Source organism: Mirounga leonina, unplaced genomic scaffold (assembly GCF_011800145.1).
Source record: "Mirounga leonina isolate KUSES-001 unplaced genomic scaffold, KU_Mleo_1.0 Mir_168, whole genome shotgun sequence".
NCBI lineage: Eukaryota > Metazoa > Chordata > Mammalia > Carnivora > Phocidae > Mirounga > Mirounga leonina.
The window spans coordinates 24,287,799-24,306,833 of NW_023270426.1; the positions used below are offsets into that span (position 1 = coordinate 24,287,799).

General features: G+C 35.6%; 1 protein-coding gene across 4 annotated transcripts in view; it reads left to right on the plus strand.

The window, feature by feature from the left end:
* The window catches only part of ANKHD1 (ankyrin repeat and KH domain containing 1), a 123,587-nt gene that overhangs the window by 42,707 nt on the left and 61,845 nt on the right, over nucleotides 1–19,035 (plus strand). For 3 of the 4 annotated variants that reach the window (XM_035014289.1, XM_035014290.1, XM_035014288.1), the window contains exons 8-10: nucleotides 10,559–10,796; nucleotides 11,024–11,215; nucleotides 14,771–14,880. In XM_035014289.1, coding sequence (XP_034870180.1) covers nucleotides 10,559–10,796; nucleotides 11,024–11,215; nucleotides 14,771–14,880 — 540 coding nt within the window. The remainder of the gene's footprint in view (nucleotides 1–10,558; nucleotides 10,797–11,023; nucleotides 11,216–14,770; nucleotides 14,881–19,035) is intronic. The other variant, XM_035014291.1, reaches the window with a different exon arrangement.

The window sequence follows — 19,035 nt, forward strand, 5'->3', positions numbered from 1 at the left end:
AACAAAGCACAGCCTCCCGATCAGACACAGAAATGCAGAAGTAACAGTGTTACTTTCATTTTTTCCCACTAGAGTAAAATATTTTAATCTCTAGAATTCATAAACTCAAAACTGTTGACACAATTTTAATTGTTTTTTCTTGTTCATGTCTGAAGAGGAGCTTCTTTCTCTAAGAAATTTTATATTTTAGAATCTTTCCTTTGAAATAGAAGAAAGATATGGAATCTCCTGAGTTATATATGCAGCTTATGCATTCTTTAAAAGTTATTTTTAAAATATTACAAATTAATCATATATATCCATAATACACATCCTTGTTATTCATATATTCCTTTAAGCAACATTCAAGGAGATTTGTGCTTTGTACGTTTACATTACTTTAGAGCCTATTTTTAGCTTTCAATAAAACTGTATATCCTTTATGTGGAAAACCCCAAAGACTCCACCCCAAAACTGCTAGAACTCATACAGGAATTCAGTAAAGTGGCAGGATATAAAATCAATGCACAGAAGTCAGTGGCATTCCTATACACCAATAAGACAGAGGAAAGAGAAATTAAGGAGTCAATCCCATTTACAATTGCACCCCAAACCATAAGATACCTAGGCATAAATCTAACCAAAGAGGCAAAGGATCTGTACTCAGAAAACTATAAAATACTCATGAAAGAAATTGAGGAAGACACAAAGAAATGGAAAAACGTTCCATGCTCATGGATTGGAAGAACAAATATGGTGAAGATGTCAATGCTACCTAGAGCAATCTACACATTCAGTGCAATCCCCATCAAAATACCATCCACTTTTTTCAAAGAAATGGAACAAATAATCCTAAAATTTGTATGGAACCAGAAAAGACCCCGAAAAGCCAGAGGAATGTTGAAAAAGAAAAGCAAAGCTGGCAGCATCACAATTCCGGACTTCCAGCTCTATTACAAAGCTGTCATCATCAAGACAGTATGGTACTGGCACAAAAACAGACACATAGATCAATGGAACAGAATAGAGAGCCCAGAAATGGACCCTCAACTCTATGGTCAACTAATCTTTGACAAAGCAGGAAAAAATGTCCAATGGAAAAAAGACAGTCTCTTCAACAAATAGTGTTGGGAAAACTGGATAGCCACATGCAGAAGAATGAAACTGGACCATTTCCTTACACCACACACAAGAATAGACTCCAAATGGTTGAAAGACCTCAATGTGAGACAGGAGTCCATCAAAATCCTAAAGGAGAACACAGGCAGCAACCTCTTCGACCTCAGCCGCAGCAACTTCTTCCTAGAAACATCGCCAAAGGCAAGGGAAGCAAGGGCAAAAATGAACTATTGGGACTTCATCAAGATAAAAAGCTTCTGCAAAGCAAAGGAAACAGTCAACAAAACCAAAAGACAACCAACAGAATGGGAGAAGATATTTGCAAATGACATATCAGATAAAGGGCTAGTATCCAAAATCTATAAAGAACTTATCAAACTCAACACCCAAAGAACAAAGAATCCAATCAAGAAATGGGCAGAAGACATGAACATTTGTCCAAAGAAGCCATCCAAATGGCCAACAGACACATGAAAAAGTGCTCAATATCACTCGGCATCAGGGAAATCCAAATCAAAACCTCAATGACATACCACCTCACACCAGTCAGAATGGCTAAAATTAACAAGTCAGGAAATGACAGATGTTGGCGGGGATGCGGAGAAAGGGGAACCCTCCTACACTGTTGGTAGGAATGCAAGCTGGTGCAGCCACTCTGGAAAACAGTATGGAGGTTCCTCAAAAAGTTGAAAATAGAGCTACCCTACAACCCAGCAATTGCACTACTGGGTATTTACCCCAAAGATACAAAAGTAGGGATCCGAAAGGGTATGTGCACCCTGATGTTTATAGCAGCAGTGTCCACAATAGCCAAACTGTGGAAAGAGCCAAGATGTCCATCGACAGATGAATGGATAAAGAAGAGGTCGTATATATATACAATGGAATATTATGCAGCCATCAAAAGGAATGAGATCTTGCCATTTGCAATGACGTGGATGGAACTGGAGGGTATTATGCTGAGCGAAATAAGTCAAACAGAGAAAGACATGTATCATATGACCTCACTGATGTGAGGAATTCTTAATCTCAGGAAACAAACTGAGGGTTGCTGGAGTGGGGGGTGGGGTGGGAGGGATGGGGTGACTGGGTGATAGACACTGGGGAGGGTATGTGCTCTGGTAAGCACTGTGAATTGTGCAAGGCTGTTGAATCTCAGATCTGTACCTCTGAAACAAATAATGCAATATATGTTAAGGAAAAAAAAAAAGAAGATAGCAGGAGGAGAAGAATGAAGGGGGGGAAATCGGAGGGGTAGACGAGCCATGAGAGACAATGGACTCTGAAAAACAAACTGAGGGTTCTAGAGGGGAGGGGGGTGGGAGGATGGGTTAGCCTGGTGATGGGTATTGAGGAGGGCACGTTCTGCATGGAGCACTGGGTGTTATGCACAAATAATGAATCATGGAACACTATATCTAAAACTAATGATGTAATGTATGGGGATTAACATAACAATAAAAATTTTTTTAAATAAAACTGTATATCTATAAAGATTTCTCAAATATTTAATAAATGAGGCAAAACAGCCATTATGAAAATATAAACTGCTATTAGAGATTTTCCATCTCTCATTTTTTATGCATTTCCTGTCGACCATGTCATTTCCTGTTCTGCAGGGCACACACCACATCTTTATCCATTCATCTATCGATGGACACTTGGGCCACTTCCATAATTTGGCTATTGTAAATAATGCTGCAGTAAAAATACGGGTGCATATATCCTTTTGAATTAGTGTTTTTGTATTCTTTGGGTAAATGCCCAGTAGTACAATTACTGGATTGGATGGTAGTTCTATTTTTAATTTTTTGAGGAACCTCTGTACTGTTTTCCACAGTGGCTGCACCAGTTTGCGTTCCCACCAGTAGTGCACAAGGGTTCCTTTTTCTCTGTATCTTCGCCAACACTTGCCATTTCTTGTGTTGTTAATTTTAGCCATTCTGACTCATGTGAGGTGATATTTCATTGTAGTTTTGATTTACATTTCCCTGATGATGAGTGATGTTGATTTTCATTTGTCTGTTAGCCATTGGTAATGTCTTCTTTGGAGAAATGTCTGTTCATGTCTTCTGCCCATTTTAAATTGTATTATTTGTTTTTTTGGGTATTGAGTTGTAGAAGTTCTTAATGTGTTTTGATACTAACACTTTATCAGATAGGTCACTTGCAGATACCTTCTCCTATTCAATAGGTTGTCTTTTAGTTTTGATGATTGTTTCCTTTGCTGTGCAGAAGCTTTTTATTTTGAGGTAGTTGCAATAGTTTATTTTTGCTTTTATTTCCCTTACCTCAGGAGAAATCTAGAAAAATGTTGCTATGGCCAATGTCAGAGAAATTACCACTTGTGTTCTCTTCTAGGATTTTTATGGTTTCAGGTTTCACATTTAGGTCTTTTATACGTTGAGTTTATTTTTTTATTTTTTTTTAAGATTTTATTTATTTTTTATTCGAAAGAACGCATGCATGTGCATGCACGCAAGCATGTACGTGAGCAGGGGGAGGGGCAGAGGGAGAGAGAGAAGCAGAGTCCCCTCTGAGCAGGGAACCCAACGTCTGACTTGATCCTAGGACTCTGGGATCATGACCTGAGCCAAAGGCAGACGCTTAACCTAGTGAATCACCTAGGTGCCCCCAATGAGTTTATTTTTGCATGGTGTAAGAAACTGGTCCTGTTTCATTCTTTTGCATATAGCTGTCCAGTTTTCCTAACACCATTTGTTGAAGACACTATCTTTTTCCCATTGCATATTCTTGCCTCTTTTGTTGAAGATTTATTGACTGTATAATTGTGGGTTTGTTTCTGGGCTTTCTATCCTATTCCATTGATCTTTGTCTCTTTTTGTATCAGTACCGTACTCTTATGATTCCTGTAGCTTTGTAATATAACTTGAAATCTAGAATAGTGATACCTCCAGTTTTGTTTTCCTTTTTCAAGATTGTTTTGACTCTTCAGGGTCTTTTGTGGTTCTATGCAAATTTTAGGATTATGTGTTTTAGTGTTGTAAAAAATGCAGTTGGTATTTTGATAAGGATTGCACTAAATCTGTAGATTGCTTTGGGTAGTATGGACATTTTAACAATACTTGTTCTTGTAGTCCTTGAGCATGGAATGTCTATTTCTTTGTGTTGTCTTCAGTTTCTTTAATCAGTGTTTTATTTTTTTGAGTATAGGTCTTTCACCTCCTTGGTTAAGTTTGTTCCTAGGTTTTTTATTTTTGGTGCAATTGTAAATAGGATAGCTTTTTTTATTTTTTAAAGATTTTATTTATTTATTTGACAGAGAGAGACACAGAGAAGGAGGAACACAAGCAGGGGGAGTGGGAGAGGGAGAAGCAGGCTTCCCGTGGAGCAGGGAGCCCGATGCGGGGCTCGATTCCAGGGCCCTGGGATCATGACCTGAGCCGAAGGCAGACGCTTAATGATGAGCCACCCAGGCGCCCATATTTATTTATTTATTTATTTGAGAGAGAGAGCATGAAGGAGAGATATCACAAGCAGGGGTGAGGGGTAGAGGGAGAAACAGACTCCCCACTGAGCAGGGAGCTTGATGTGATGTGGGACTCCATCCCAGGATCCTGGGATCATGACCTGAGCCGAAGACAGACACTAAACTGACTGAGCCACCTAGGCACCCTAGGATTGCTTTCTTAATTTCTCTTTCTCTTGCTTCATTATTAATGTATAAAAATGCAGTGGATTTCTGTACACTGACTTTGTATCCTATGACCTTACTGAATTCATTTATCAGTTCTAGTAGTTTTTTGGTAGAGTCTTTAGGGTTTTGTATATATAGTATTGTGTCATCTGCAAATAGTGAAAGTTTTACTCCTTCCTTACCAGTTTGGATGCCTTTTATTCCTTTTTCTTGTCTGATTACTGTGGCCAGGACTGCCAGTACTGTGTTGAATAAAAGTGGTGAGAGTAGGGGCGCCTGGGTGGCTCAGTTGTTAAGCGTCTGCCTTCGGCTCAGGTCGTGATCCCAGGGTCCTGGGTTTGAGCCCTGCATCGGGCTCCCTGCTCAGTGGGAAGCCTGCTTCTCCCTCTCCCACTCCCCCTGCTTGTGTTCCCTCTCTCGCTGTGTCTCTCTGTCAAAAAAATAAAATCTTTAAAAAAAAAAAAGGGGGTGAGAGTGGACACCCTTGTCTTGTTCCTGATCTTAGGGGAAAGCTTTCAGTTTTTCACCATCGAGTATGATAATTCCACTCTGTTCTTTAGAGTTTCCTTCCTTCTCCTCCTTTGGGTGTGTTTTGTACTTCTTTTTCTAAGCTTTTGAAATATGAGCTTAGATTATTGATTTTTCTCTCTTCTAATTGTATGCACTTAGTGCTATCAGTTTCCCTCTCAGTACTACTTTAGCTGTGTCTTACAAATTTCGTTGTGTTGGGGGTGCCTGGGTAACTCAGTTGGGTAAGCATCTGCCTTTGGCTCAGGTCCTGATCTCAGGGTCCTGGGATTGAGCCCCATGTTGGGCTCCCTGCTCAACCCCATGTCGGGCTCCCTGCTCAGCAGGGAGTCTGCTTCTTCCTCTCCCTTTGCCCCTCCCCCTCCTCATGTTTTCTCTCTTTTTCTCTCTCTCAAATAAATCTTTAAAAAAATTTTTATATGTTATATTTCATTTTCATTCAGTTCCATGTATTATTTTTTATTTCACTTTAAACTTCCTCTTTGACCCATGGGTTATTTTGTTGTGTGTTTAGTTTCCAAACATTTGAAGATTTTCCTGTGATCTTTCTGTTAAGGATTTCTAGTTTGGTTCCATTGTGGTCAGAGAATACATTTCATACGATTTCAGTTTTTTTTTAATTTTTGAAGTTTGTTTTATAGTCAAGATGTGAACATATATTCCCTGTGCATTTGTGGAGAATGTATATTCTGCTGGTTGTGGTAGAGTGTCTTGTAAAAGTAAATTAGATCCTGTTGATTGATGGTAGAATTCTTCTACATTCTTTCTGATTTTCCGTCTAGTTTTTCTAACAGTTATTGAGAGAGTTGTTAAAATCTTCCGTTGTACTTGTGGATTTGTGTCGTTCTTCTTTTAGTTGCTTTTCATTTTTTTCACACTTTTTCACACACCGGAGCTCTGTTGTTTGGTACCTATACATTTTTAGAATTGCTATGTCTTCTTCGTGATTGACCCTTTTATCATTATGTGACATTTCTCTTTGTCTGGTAATCTTTGTTCTGAGGTCTCTTTTGTTAACATAGCTCCTGATATTAATATAGCTACTCTTGTTTTCCAGTAATTGTTTCCCTGATAAATGTTTTTATCCTTTCTTTTCAATCTTTGATATGTTTGATATGCCTATATTGTTATACTGAAGTGAGTCTTTTGCAGACAGCATATTTTTAGGTCATGTTTTATAATCCACTCTTTAAGTCTTTGTTTTTTAATTGGTTTGGTTAGACCATTTACATTTAAATATAATAATTATTATTTTTTAAATTTTATTATGTTATGTTAGTCACCATTCAATACATCATTAGTTTTTGATGTGGTAATCCACGATCCATTGTTTTCATATAACACCCAGTGCTCCATGCAGTACGTGCCCTCCTTAATACCCTTCACTGGGCTAACCAATCCCCCCTCTCCCCTCCCCTCTAAAACCCTGTTTGTTTCTCAAGAGTCCATAGTCTCTCATGGTTCATCTCTCCCTCCGATTTCCACCCCCTTCATTTTTCCCTTCCTTCTCCTACTGTCCTCCATGCTATTCCTTATGTTCCACAAATAGGTGAAACCCTATGATAATTGATTTTCTCTGCTTGACTTATTTCACTTAGCATAATCTCCTCCAGTCCCATCCATGTTGATGTAAAAGTTGGGTATTCATCCTTTCTGATGGCTGAATAATATTCCATTGTATATATGGACCACATCTTCTTTATCCATTCATCTGTTGAAGGGCATCTCGGCTCTTCCACAGTTTGGCTATTGCAGACATTGCTGCTATGAACATTGGGGTGCATGTGGTCCTTCTTTTCCCTACATCTGTGTCTTTGGGGTAAATACCCAGGAGTGCAGTTGCTGGGTCATAAGGTAGCTCTATTTTTAAACTTTTGAGGAACCTCCACACTGTTTTCCAAAGTGGCTGTACCAACTTGCATTCCCACCAACAGTGTAAGAGGGTCCCCCTTTCTCCACAACCTCTCCAACATTTGTTGTTTCTTGCCCTGTCCATTTTTGCCATTCTAACTGGTATAAGGTGGTATCTCAATGTGGTTTTGATTTGAATTTCCCTGATGGCTAATGATGATGAATACTTTTTCATGTGTCTGTTAGCCATTTGTATGTCTTCTTCAGAGAAGTATCTTTTCATATCTTCTGCCCATTTTTTGACTTGATTATTTGTTTTTTGGGTGTTGAGTTTGAGAAGTTCTTTATAGATCTTGGATACCAGCCCTTTATCTGTAGTGTCATTTGCTAAATATAATTATTGATATGATGTTCTTATATTCTGATTCTATGTTGAAATTTATTGTTTTGTTCATTTTTTCCATTTTCCCCCTTTATTTTCTTTAATATATCTTTTGTTTTGTTTTTGTTTTTGTTTTTTTTATGAGAGAGAGAGCACAAGCAGGGGGAGCGGCAGGCAGAGGGAGAGGAAGAAGCAGGCCCCCTTCCGATCAGGGAGCCCGATGCAGGGCTCGATCCCAGGACCCTGAGATCATGACCTCAGTGGAAGGCAGACGCTTAACGACTGAACCACCCAGGCGCCCCTTTAATATATCATTAATAGTCCTTTTCTTCCGTCTCTTATATTTGATTTAGTTCTAGGTCTGCTTTTATTGGTTATTGTATATCTTGACAATCATCACAGTTTCCTGCCTTTTAATGTGTCTGGTATTTTTATTTTTTATTTATTTATTTTATTTATTTATTTATTTTTAAAGATTTTATTTATTTATTCATTTGAGAGAGAGAGAGAGAAACAGCATGAGAGGGGATAGGGTCAGAGGGAGAAGCAGGCTCCCCGCCGAGCCGGGAGCCCAATGTGGGACTCGATCCCAGGACTCCAGGATCATGACCTGAGCCGAAGGCAGTCGCTTAACCAACTGAGCCACCCAGGCGCCCCGTGTCTGGTATTTTTAATTATAAGCCATATGCTATAGATGATCCCTTTTCAAGTATCTTAATTATCCTGTCCTTCTTATAAAACTGTTATGTTTTGTTCTAGCAGGCAGTTAAATTAACCAGTGGATCACTCTGATCATACTGAGGCTTAATTTCAGCTTTATTCTTATACTCCTACTTCCCTGCACCTTGATCTTTGGATATTCCTTAGGTATGGCTCTCTACCATCTCATTTGAAAGCCAGGATATTCACCATTGGTCTTTCTATTCTGGCTGAGTTTGAACTCCCAAGGTCTCCAGCCTTCCAGCAAGCCATTCTCTCCTAGCCTCTTAGAGTGTCATCCTTAGTGTGTTCAACTCAGGAGTTGCCCAAGTATCTGAAGGTAGTTTTATATAGATTTGGAGATTACTCTGTATTTTCTTTTTCTCAGGTATCCTGCCCATACTCCTCAAGTCCTAACTATTTTGGTTGTTTTGTGTTCTGATCTTTGTTTTCTTTGTTGAAAGAGATCTTACACTCTTTGTTTAGCCTCAGTTTCCTTAGACCACGGTTTGGAAGATGCCTAAAGAGAAAGTTGGAGTGAATGTAGCGTTCATCTTATGTAGCACCTTTTTTTGGTGCTTAGCCTTAAGTTGGTTGCTGTTCAGTGTCTCCAGTTGCTTTATCTGTTTCCCAAATTTTACAGTTGTTTATTATAGGAGAGTGAGTCCAGTACCGGCTACTGACTAGTCTTAGAATTTTAAAAAATTCTAATAATTATATTAGGCCTTTAAGATTGGATTATTCTGTTTTTACTTCTTTATTTTTTTCCTTTGACAAAATTAATATTTTTTTATTAAAGCAAAAAGTGCTTAGTATAATTTCTATTTTAATATATGTACTCAAGATATGGTAGCAGAAATCAATAAAGAAATTGAAGTAAATTCACACAAAACTATTGGGAGCCTAGAGGAGCATAGCAGTAGTTCCTTGATCTGTTAATACTTATAAATTCTATTTTCTTTTCAATTAGAAACGTATTTCAAACACCAAATAACTTAATACAGTAATTTGGTTAAAATATACTTTATTTTACATATATTTGAAGTATTGGTGTTTTAATAGTAAAGCTAGAATTTTATTTCAGTTTTAGTAAAACTGAAATTTTAATGCCAAGTCATTTGTTTTTGGCATCATGTCAAAAGTGATCAAAGCTGAGCTAGTCATTTAGTTAAATATAATGAAACTCTTGATGGATACTGAAATCTAACATTAATTAAGGTTTCTTTAATTAATTCTTTAATAGAAGAGTTGCCCAATATAAAACCTTATTTTTATACTCAGTCTTTACCTTTCATTAGCAGTGTTTTGGTCCTTTTTGAAGTACAGGACAACATAGCATTTGACTTTATATGCAACAACAATAGTTAAGGCCTATATAAAATTTTGAAGTAAAGAATTTAAAACTAAAGGTGTGCCTGGGTGGCTCAGTCGGTTAAGTGGCTACCTTGGGCTCAGGTCATGATTTCAAGTTCCTGAGATCGAGCCCCACGACGGGCTCCCTGCTCAGTGGGGAGTCTGCTTCTCCCTCTCCCTCTGCTGCTCCCCCTGCTTGTGCTCTCTTGCTCGCACTCTCTCAATAAAAAAATTAAAAAAAAAAAAAGAATTTGAAACTAAAGAAGAATACTTATGGTGGTAGAAGGATAGAATGAATTACCCTCCATGAGAATGTTTTATTAATTGCCTTACTCTCTGTGCAGATGGACCCATGGTAATATTATTTACAAGTGAATAGATATTTATTTTTACATCTTTGTAAAATTCTTTCTTTCATTGCAACAAGCTAGTGATGAAGAAAAATAGAGGGTACTATCAGCCCACAGGGGTTTTCCTTGGTGACATAATCCCAAGTGGGAATGACTTCATAGAATTTGTTGTTATTTTTTTGTCAAGTCTTTGTTTCTTAAATAGATCTAATGCAGTTAGATCTAGATATGACTTAAATATGACACCTAGGTTTGAGGGTATAGTTATATTTGACTTGGCAGTAGTATAAATAGGAATTATTTTAAGGTACTATTGTGTATGGATTTAACAGTTTTTGAACTTCAGAGAATGTGAAAATTTGTAATTATTTGGAACTGTTAATATATGTCGCAAGTCTGATTCTTGTGGAAAATTTTGGGTTTGTTCAAAAGTAAGGTAAAGTAATTTTAATGGAGTTTTTGATAAGACATCTCAGGTTTCTCAGATGGGCATGATAATATGTATATATCTAAGGTGCATCTCCTTTTCTTTCTCCCTTTCCATCTTTCCTCAATCTCTTACTTCTTTTCTCCCAATTTAAAAATCTCAAAACAACAAAAAAATTCCTTCCTTCTTGCTTTACTTCTAAAAATCTGCAGGATGGACACGTAGAGGTAGCACGTTTGCTTTTGGATAGTGGTGCTCAAGTGAACATGCCTGCAGATTCATTTGAGTCTCCGTTAACGCTAGCTGCCTGTGGAGGACACGTTGAATTGGCAGCTCTACTTATTGAAAGGGGGGCAAATCTAGAAGAAGTTAATGATGAAGGATATACTCCCTTGATGGAAGCTGCTCGGGAAGGACATGAAGAGATGGTAGCACTACTCTTAGCGCAAGGTAAAGTAGTTTTACTTCTTTAATTAAAAAAATACATTTCCTTTGGATATTTTGTACTGAGTATCAGTGAAGTTTACTACAACTAAAATATTTTTTTGCATTGATGATAAAATTATTAGTACTCTAGAAGGAATCCCAGAAGTAGGGAGAGATGATTAACACAATTTAGAACATTTTTATCATTAAGTGTTGTAGCTAGTTTATCAATTTTTATGCTTGCCTCTTAGGAGCAAATATAAATGCCCAGACAGAAGAAACCCAAGAAACTGCTCTGACCTTGGCTTGCTGTGGAGGATTTTCTGAAGTTGCAGACTTCTTGATTAAGGCAGGGGCTGATATAGAACTCGGCTGCTCCACACCTCTGATGGAGGCTTCACAGGAGGGACACCTCGAGTTGGTTAAATATTTATTGGCTGCTGGTATGTGGATTTAAAAATGCCTTTTAGAAAAAGGCTTTTATATTGCTTTCATAACTTTATTAACCTTAACTTTTTCATATCTACAAAAGTTGAAAGCCAGCTCCACAATTTGACTGCTCTTCTTAGGCTCCTAAATCTCTAAAAATGTCATCTTTAAAACATTTTTTTATTGTTATTAATTTTTGCTTCATGACCATAACTTTCTCATCGACCTTCTCTCTCCATTGAATAGTTTGTGGCTTCTGGAAGGGAGAAGTTAGTTCCTCTTAGTCTCTGTTAGTAAGTGGAGGTGGGGATGACATTATAGAGGTTATAGTTTGATACTTTTAAGCCTGTTCATTTCTTGATATTTTTCTTAAGAGAAAAAAAAGAACAAGTGGGAATTTAATTTTTGGCAGAATTACTTAGTTTTAAAATAATTTGTGCTTTATGCATTGGTAAGCAATAGGAAGAAATAAGTAGTTTTACATAAAATATTTGTAGTTTTATAGCATATAAAGAATATACCAGAGGGACGCCTGGGTGGCTCAGTCGGTTAAGCATCTGCCTTCGGCTCAGGTCATGATCCCAGGGTCCTGGGATCGAGTCTTGCACTGGGCTCCTTGCTCAGCAGGGAGCCTGCTGCTTCCTCTGCTTGCTTCTCCCCCTGCTTGTGCTCACACTCTCTCTGACAAATAAATAAATAAAAATCTTTAAAAAAAAAAAAATATATATATATATATATATACCAGGAAAAAACTGATCCAGGTAGAAATATACCTTTATATGTATTTTAGAAATAATATAAAATTTTTTGGGGCACCTGGGTGGCTCAGTTGTTAAGCATCTGCCTTCAGCTCAGGTCATGATCCCAGGGTCCTGGGATCGAGCCCCGCATCAGGTTCCCTGCTGTGCGGGAAGCCTGCTTCTCCCTCTCCCACTCCCCCTGCTTGTGTTCCCGCTCTCACTGTCTCTCTCTCTGTCAAATAAATAAATAAAATCTTAAAAAAAAAAAAAAAGAAATAATATAAAATTTTTCTTTTTATCCATGTCTAACATTGTTTAAAACTTGATATATGAAGGGGCACCTGGGTGGCTCAGTTGTTAAGCGTTTGCCTTTGGCTCAGGTCATGATCCCGGAGTCCTGGGATCAAGCCCCCGCATCAGGCTCCCTGCTCTGCAGGAGGCCTGCTTCTCCCTCTCCACTCCTCCTGCCTGTGTTCCCTCTCTCACTGTGTCTCTCTCTGTCAAATAAATAAATAAAATCTTAAAAAAAAAAGATATATGAAGAAATTAATATGTAAAGGAAAATAAAATATTTAGCAAAACTTTATTCAACATTTTTAAGCTTTTACTGTTAACATTAATTTCATTATAGCCCACCCTCAATTTTTCCTTTGATTTATTATTGAAATAATTTCTTAGGATTGTTAATGGTTCAGATGATTGTGTAGTTTTTGAACAAAAGCATAGACCAATCATACAAGCTGGCCTCTCCCCTGACTCAAATATTATTAATCACTGCAGTTAATGTATGCATTATTCAGTCATTGTACCTCCAGCATTTTCAGCAACTGTCTTTGTCCCCTTCAGGAGTCCTCTACCAGTGGTTACCTTTCCACAGTCTTCTCACGTCCCTCTACATAAAGTCTTATTGTAAGAGGCTTTTAAAAGAAGGGATAAATGTTTAATAAGAAATTATTGAATACCGGGGTGCCTGGGTGGCTCAGTCATTAAGCATCTGCCTTTGGCTCAGGTCATGATCCCAGGGTCCTGGGATCAAGCCCCGCATCGGGCTCCCTGCTCAGTGGGAAGCCTGCTTCTCCTCCTCCCACTCCCCCTGCTTGTGTTCCCTCTCTCACTGTCTCTCTCTCTTGTCAAATAAATAAATAAAATCTTTAAAAAAAAAAAAAGAAATTATTGAATACCAAGACATTCTGCTCAGCTCTTATGTTATCTCTATTAATTACCACTGGTCCCTGTATAGTAAGAAATATTAAACAGATTCTTACAGATATGGAAACAACACACAATCATGTTACCCTAAGGCAACCAAGCTAATAAGTGACAGAGCTTATGTTCATACTTAGAACTCTGGACTTTGTTTTTTCTGTTGTACCACCATGGAGTCTCATTTAGCTACTTATGCTAATTTGAAGTATATATAGTTTCCAGAGCTATCTCAGGGGTTTGAGAATCACTTTTTTATACAATCACTATAAATTTTTTTTTCCAGTTTAAAGAGTGTGCTTAATTTACATGAAGTTCTTCTTAGAGTGTAGCACTAAAAAAAAAAAAAAAAATAGGTTTTTTAATATATTGCCTCTACATTTTTAAAAATTGAAGAACCTTTTTGTTATGGCATTTTATCAAACATAGAAAATAGTATAGGGGCGCCTGGGTGGCTCAGTTGTTAAGCATCTGCCTTCAGCTCAGGTCATGATCCCAGGGTCCTGGGATCGAGCCTTGCATCGGGCTCCCCGCTCAGCGGGAAGCCTGCTTCTCCCTCTGTCTGCCACTCCCCCTGCTTGTGTTCCTTCTCTTGCTGTGTCTCTCTCTGTCAAATAAGTAAATAAAATCTTTAAAAAAAAAAAAAAGAAATAGTATAATGAACCCTAAGAAACCATTCCCCAGCTTTACCAATTTTTAATTTACGGCCCGTCTCATTTCATCTATACTCTTCATATCCCCCATTTATCTTTATACAATTGTTTTTTATTGAGATGTAATTGATATATCTAACATGAGTTTCAGGTGTACAACCTAATGATTTGTTATTTGTATATATTGTGAAATGATCAACACTTAAGTCTAGTGGACATCTGCCACCATATATGTTTAGAGAAACATTTTTAAATTTAAAATTTAATTTTTTAATTTGAAATAAATTATTAAAAAATAAATTTATTTCTATAAATGATCAATAAATGTTTTAATATGTATCTCTGAAAGATAATCTTTAAAAAATCACCACAATATCATTTTCCTACCTAAAATTTTTAAAATAATAATTCCTTAGTATTATTAAATGTCTAAGCAGTTTTCCTGTTTTTCTTACAAATATGTATGTGTGTGTTTAATGACTTTTTGAATCAAGATTCAAGTAAGATTTATACAACAACTGTTGATCAATGTCTCTTAAGTCTCTTTTGCCTGTGGGCTCCCCTCCCATCTTTCTATTTCCTTGCAAGCTTTGACTGAAGAAATGGAATGTTTATCCTTTAGGCTTCCCACAGTGTGGATTTTGCCAATTCCATCTCCATTATTTCTTTTACTTGTTTTTTTGTCTCTTGGATTTCCTCCCTACTGAGCAGGGACCCTGATGTGGGGCTTGATCCTGGGACTCCTAGGATCATGACCTGAGCTGATGGCAGATGCTTAACCGAATGAGCCACCCAGGTGCCCCAGTATGGTTCCTTTCTGTGTGCCTAAATGCATAAAAGAAAAATAGGATACTTAAAATACTTTATGATATTTTAATATTTGAATTCGTCCATTTCATCAAATTGCAAAATTGGACTATTTAATATAGTTTTACAGTTTACAAAGTAAATGTTTGGTTTTTTTGCTGGCTAGGTGCTAATGTTCATGCTACAACAGCAACAGGAGACACAGCCTTAACCTATGCTTGCGAAAATGGACATACGGATGTTGCAGATGTTTTACTTCAAGCAGGGGCCGATTTAGTAAGATATTTTTATTTATTTATTTATTTTGTGAATGTTGATATTCATTTATTTTTAACATTCAGAAAACACTTGTAAAGCAGATCAATAGTTTGCATGTTTTGTAGAAAATAACTTTTAAAAAAGTTACTATAGTTGAGTTCATTGAATATATATGAAAGTACTTAGTTTTTAATAGGGCATACTGTTTCTTTCCTAGGTAAAACTATTAGTTGGTTTCTTCTACTCACCTCAGTCCCATTTGACTTTCCTGAACTTTTTAAACTGCTCTTTATTAGACATATCATAATTTCAGTGATATGTTTACAAAATAGAATAACCTATCAAATCACTTTGATTTCTTTTGTTTCTTTAATTCGTTTGACTTTTGACAACAAAGCTACTGTCCTCTTCCTAACAACATTATTACAGCATTCTATTCTTTTTCTCTTCTTTTAGTGTTTTCTATTTTGGCTTTTCAAAATTTCAAATTAGATGGCAAGGTTCATATGTGTAATAATCTTCACAACTGTGGGGAATTGTAAATAGTTTTTCACTTGAAAGGTTCATGCTTCTTGATGAAATGTGTGCTTTGACTAATTTTTGTTTTGTGAGGGTACTTTAAACTGCTTTTTAGAGTTTGTCTCCAAATTTTCTTATATATATTTCTTAAAAATCTATGTGAGACATGCACATGTCAGTTGTAGAGAACCAATATGTTAAAGTTATTTAGAAAAAACTGTGCAAATATTGCCTTTTAAACCATTTCAAGTAACAGACATTCCTACAGATACCTGAGAACATTGTTGGAAAATAATTATTGGTTAACATAAATGTATAGTATGATTATGCTATTTATCATTATTTCTACTGATACTAAATATTATAATGATAACAATAGGATTCATTCTTATCAATCAGGATCTGCCCCATCAGTTAGAATTTCTGAGAGGTGTACTTTTTTTGCTTGAAAATTATGCAGAATGATATATTAAGTAGATCTTAACCTTCTGCCTTCTTTCCTTTTTTAGACTTGCTTTGGGTCATCCATAAAAATTAAGAATTGAAGTATTTGATCACTTAAAATAAATAGGATATAGCATAAAAGCTATATGCAGAGTTTAATATTCTTATCCTCTGAATTCTTATCTGATTCTCTCTTCTTTCCATTTTTCTATGGCAGAGTCATTTTCTTAATCTGTTGAGAATTATTCTGAAAATATTAAATAGTAAAAAGAGGAACTGTCTGTTAAATAGAATCTAATATATAGCAAAACCTTAATGATTTCGACTAACCTAAGAGAATGTATTTATAGCAGAGATTTTGAGAATCTAATATATAGCAAAACCTTACTGATTTTGAGTTAAAAATGTATTATGAAATATTTTTAAATGTTTTATTTCTGTAGTCTTCTGGAATTACATAAACAGAATGTGATTAGAGTTCCTCAGAAGAATTACTTTAAATGAACAGAAAGATTTGAATTTATCATACTATTTTACATTCCAAATGTATGGTTAAAAAAGTGGCTCAGATAAATATATATCTTAATTAAGTAGAAGGGTAGTATTGTTATTCTAATATAATTGTTTATTCTATTTTGCAATCTATCTTTGCATTCATATTTATGTGTAATTGTAACCATAGTGTAATATAGTTTTTTTCTATTTTTTCCACTGTGCATTCTATCATAATCTTTTCCATATTGCTACATAGTCTCTATATTTATAGCTCTTCTGTTAAGTTAATGAACCATAATCATTCACTTATTATTGAACTTTTGACTTGCTTTACATTTTTTACTGTTATACTGTTAGATTTAGTAACTTCATGTGCATAGCTTTTTTTTTCTTTTGAATAACTTCATATATTTTAATTTTAAAAATATATTGCTTGTTCCATGCTTTTGCTATCTGTGGAGAGAGACATTTCAATTTTCATATTAGTTCTTTTCCTGATTAATAAGCAGTACTCGTTCTTTATATAAAATGTGACAAATATGGGAAAGTATAAGAAGTTTGGTATTTAAAACCTATAAATAAACTTGGTGTGTAAGCCAGTGGGGGAAACAAGACATAATCAAAAATAAGTGAGTAAGTAGGCAGATCAATCTGAATCCTGAGAAAAAGTGACTGTTACTAGCTGGACCTTACAAGGCAGTAGCATCTTTCTTGTCCTCCATTCTTTGCTGCCACCTCCAAGTATCTGTTTTGGGCTGTACTAATTTCCTCCATTGCTTTGCAGATAGAAGACTCTCCACTCCCATTCTATCCCTGGCATCCCATTGGTGTGTTCTGATACCTGTATTTGTTAGTTGTTTAAGTTAACTGAATTTTTTGAGTGTGGGCTGGCCGAGAACCTTCATTTTGGGGGGAACTATTTTTACCTTCAGTTTTAAATAAGAATTTACAAGTCAACCTTTCGGACACAGTCTGAACCAACCCCTATGCTTTGTTAGATTTTAGAGCCTAACTTTGGCCACAGTTCAAGATTTTGGTATTATAGTTTGTAAAAAGGAGCTTAAAAGCTATTGTTTCTCATTCTTTAAAATATCTTGTACCAGAATCAGTTAGGATATTAATTATGGTTTAAAAAACTTTTAATGCAACAATTTGGTTTTCTTGTATTGTTGCCTGAGATGAAACTGAAAACTTTTATGGCTTTTCATTCTAAATGTATAGTAGGTATAATTGGAGGACTTAGTTTTAAGGGAAATCTAGAAATTTTCTTATTGATTGCTTTTAAAAAATTCTCAGCTAGAACTGGTGGCATACTTGAGCATTTTCAGGTAGATCCTCAAAATACGTGCATGTTCTAATTTGAAACTTCGTTATTTAAAAATGTCACTTTTTCTAGTTTTAAAAATATTTTAAAATAAATTTATATATAGATATTATACTGAATATCATATTTAGAGGTTGTAATTGATATGTAGCTTATCTAACTTTTTAATAAGTGAATAAATTTGAATAATCTATTTAAAACTTTGGGACTTGATTAGTATCCTTAAATGGGCCACTTAAAATGTACTTTTGGAAAATAAAAAATTAAGAATTGCTCATTAATTCCAGAATTTTTTGAAAATTCTCCCTGTTTAGCGTGCAGAATCACTTTAACTACTCTATGAGTAGAAAACCGTGAGCAGATCACCTAATTCATATCTTCCTGATGTTGGCATCTTTTATTACCACAGTAATGGGAATCATTGTATATTGAAATAAACATTATTCCTTTATGTGTTTTCTTTCTCTGCATAGCATCTTTGTTTATTGGGCCCAGGTTTATTTTTAGTATTTGATACGATTATAGGTATATGATGTAAACCCAGTGTAAGAAAATTTTTATTAAAATGCATTAGCATTACTTAAAATCTAAAAGAAATATTTTTTTAAAAAAACTTCCTTTGGAAACTACTTAATCTTTTTTCTCTGTAAAGGAATTTTCATATTATTTGTGTCCTCACACATTTGATACTGAACACTTTGATCAGAAATTACTAATAACACCTTTTCATAACTGAAATTGACGCAACTCCTATAGTCTTTTAGACACTACTCTCGTGTTCTTTATTACTCTAGGTTATTTTCCCCAATTACTAGTCTTTAGACCAGAAGGCAAAGTTTTAGTATTTCATACTTATTCTCGTCTCTGTAGCTAGCTAGCTTTAGCTAAAGCACTTATGGCTTGATTTCTTTTACCACAGTCTTAATACTATTACTTTTCAAGTTCAAGGTGGAGAATTTGCATTGTTAACTATTCAGCAGTTTGATTTGATTGTAAAACTGCTTTTTTTCTCTTGCTTGCTTTTAATTTTGACTTTGTGTTGACTAACATGTCAGAGGTGTTTTGATTTGGTGTTTATGTTTTCCAAACCATTTGTGAAGATGATAGAATCTTACTCTTTTCATCATGACATGTTAATTTTAGTATTAAAACTTTGGTACATTTGGTAAGATAGAAGAAATAATTGTCATCTGTAGAATTTCCTTCACATATATTTACCAGCAAAGCTGAATTTGAAATGAGAGAAAGAGTGATATATAAATCAGTTAAATAAGTCTCCAACTCCTTGGCCTTTCATTTCTAGAAGAGGTAATTGTAGTATAACTGATCAATAAGTTCCGAACTCAAGGAGTACTTCCTATGATAAACAACTAACATAGGTATTAGGGAAT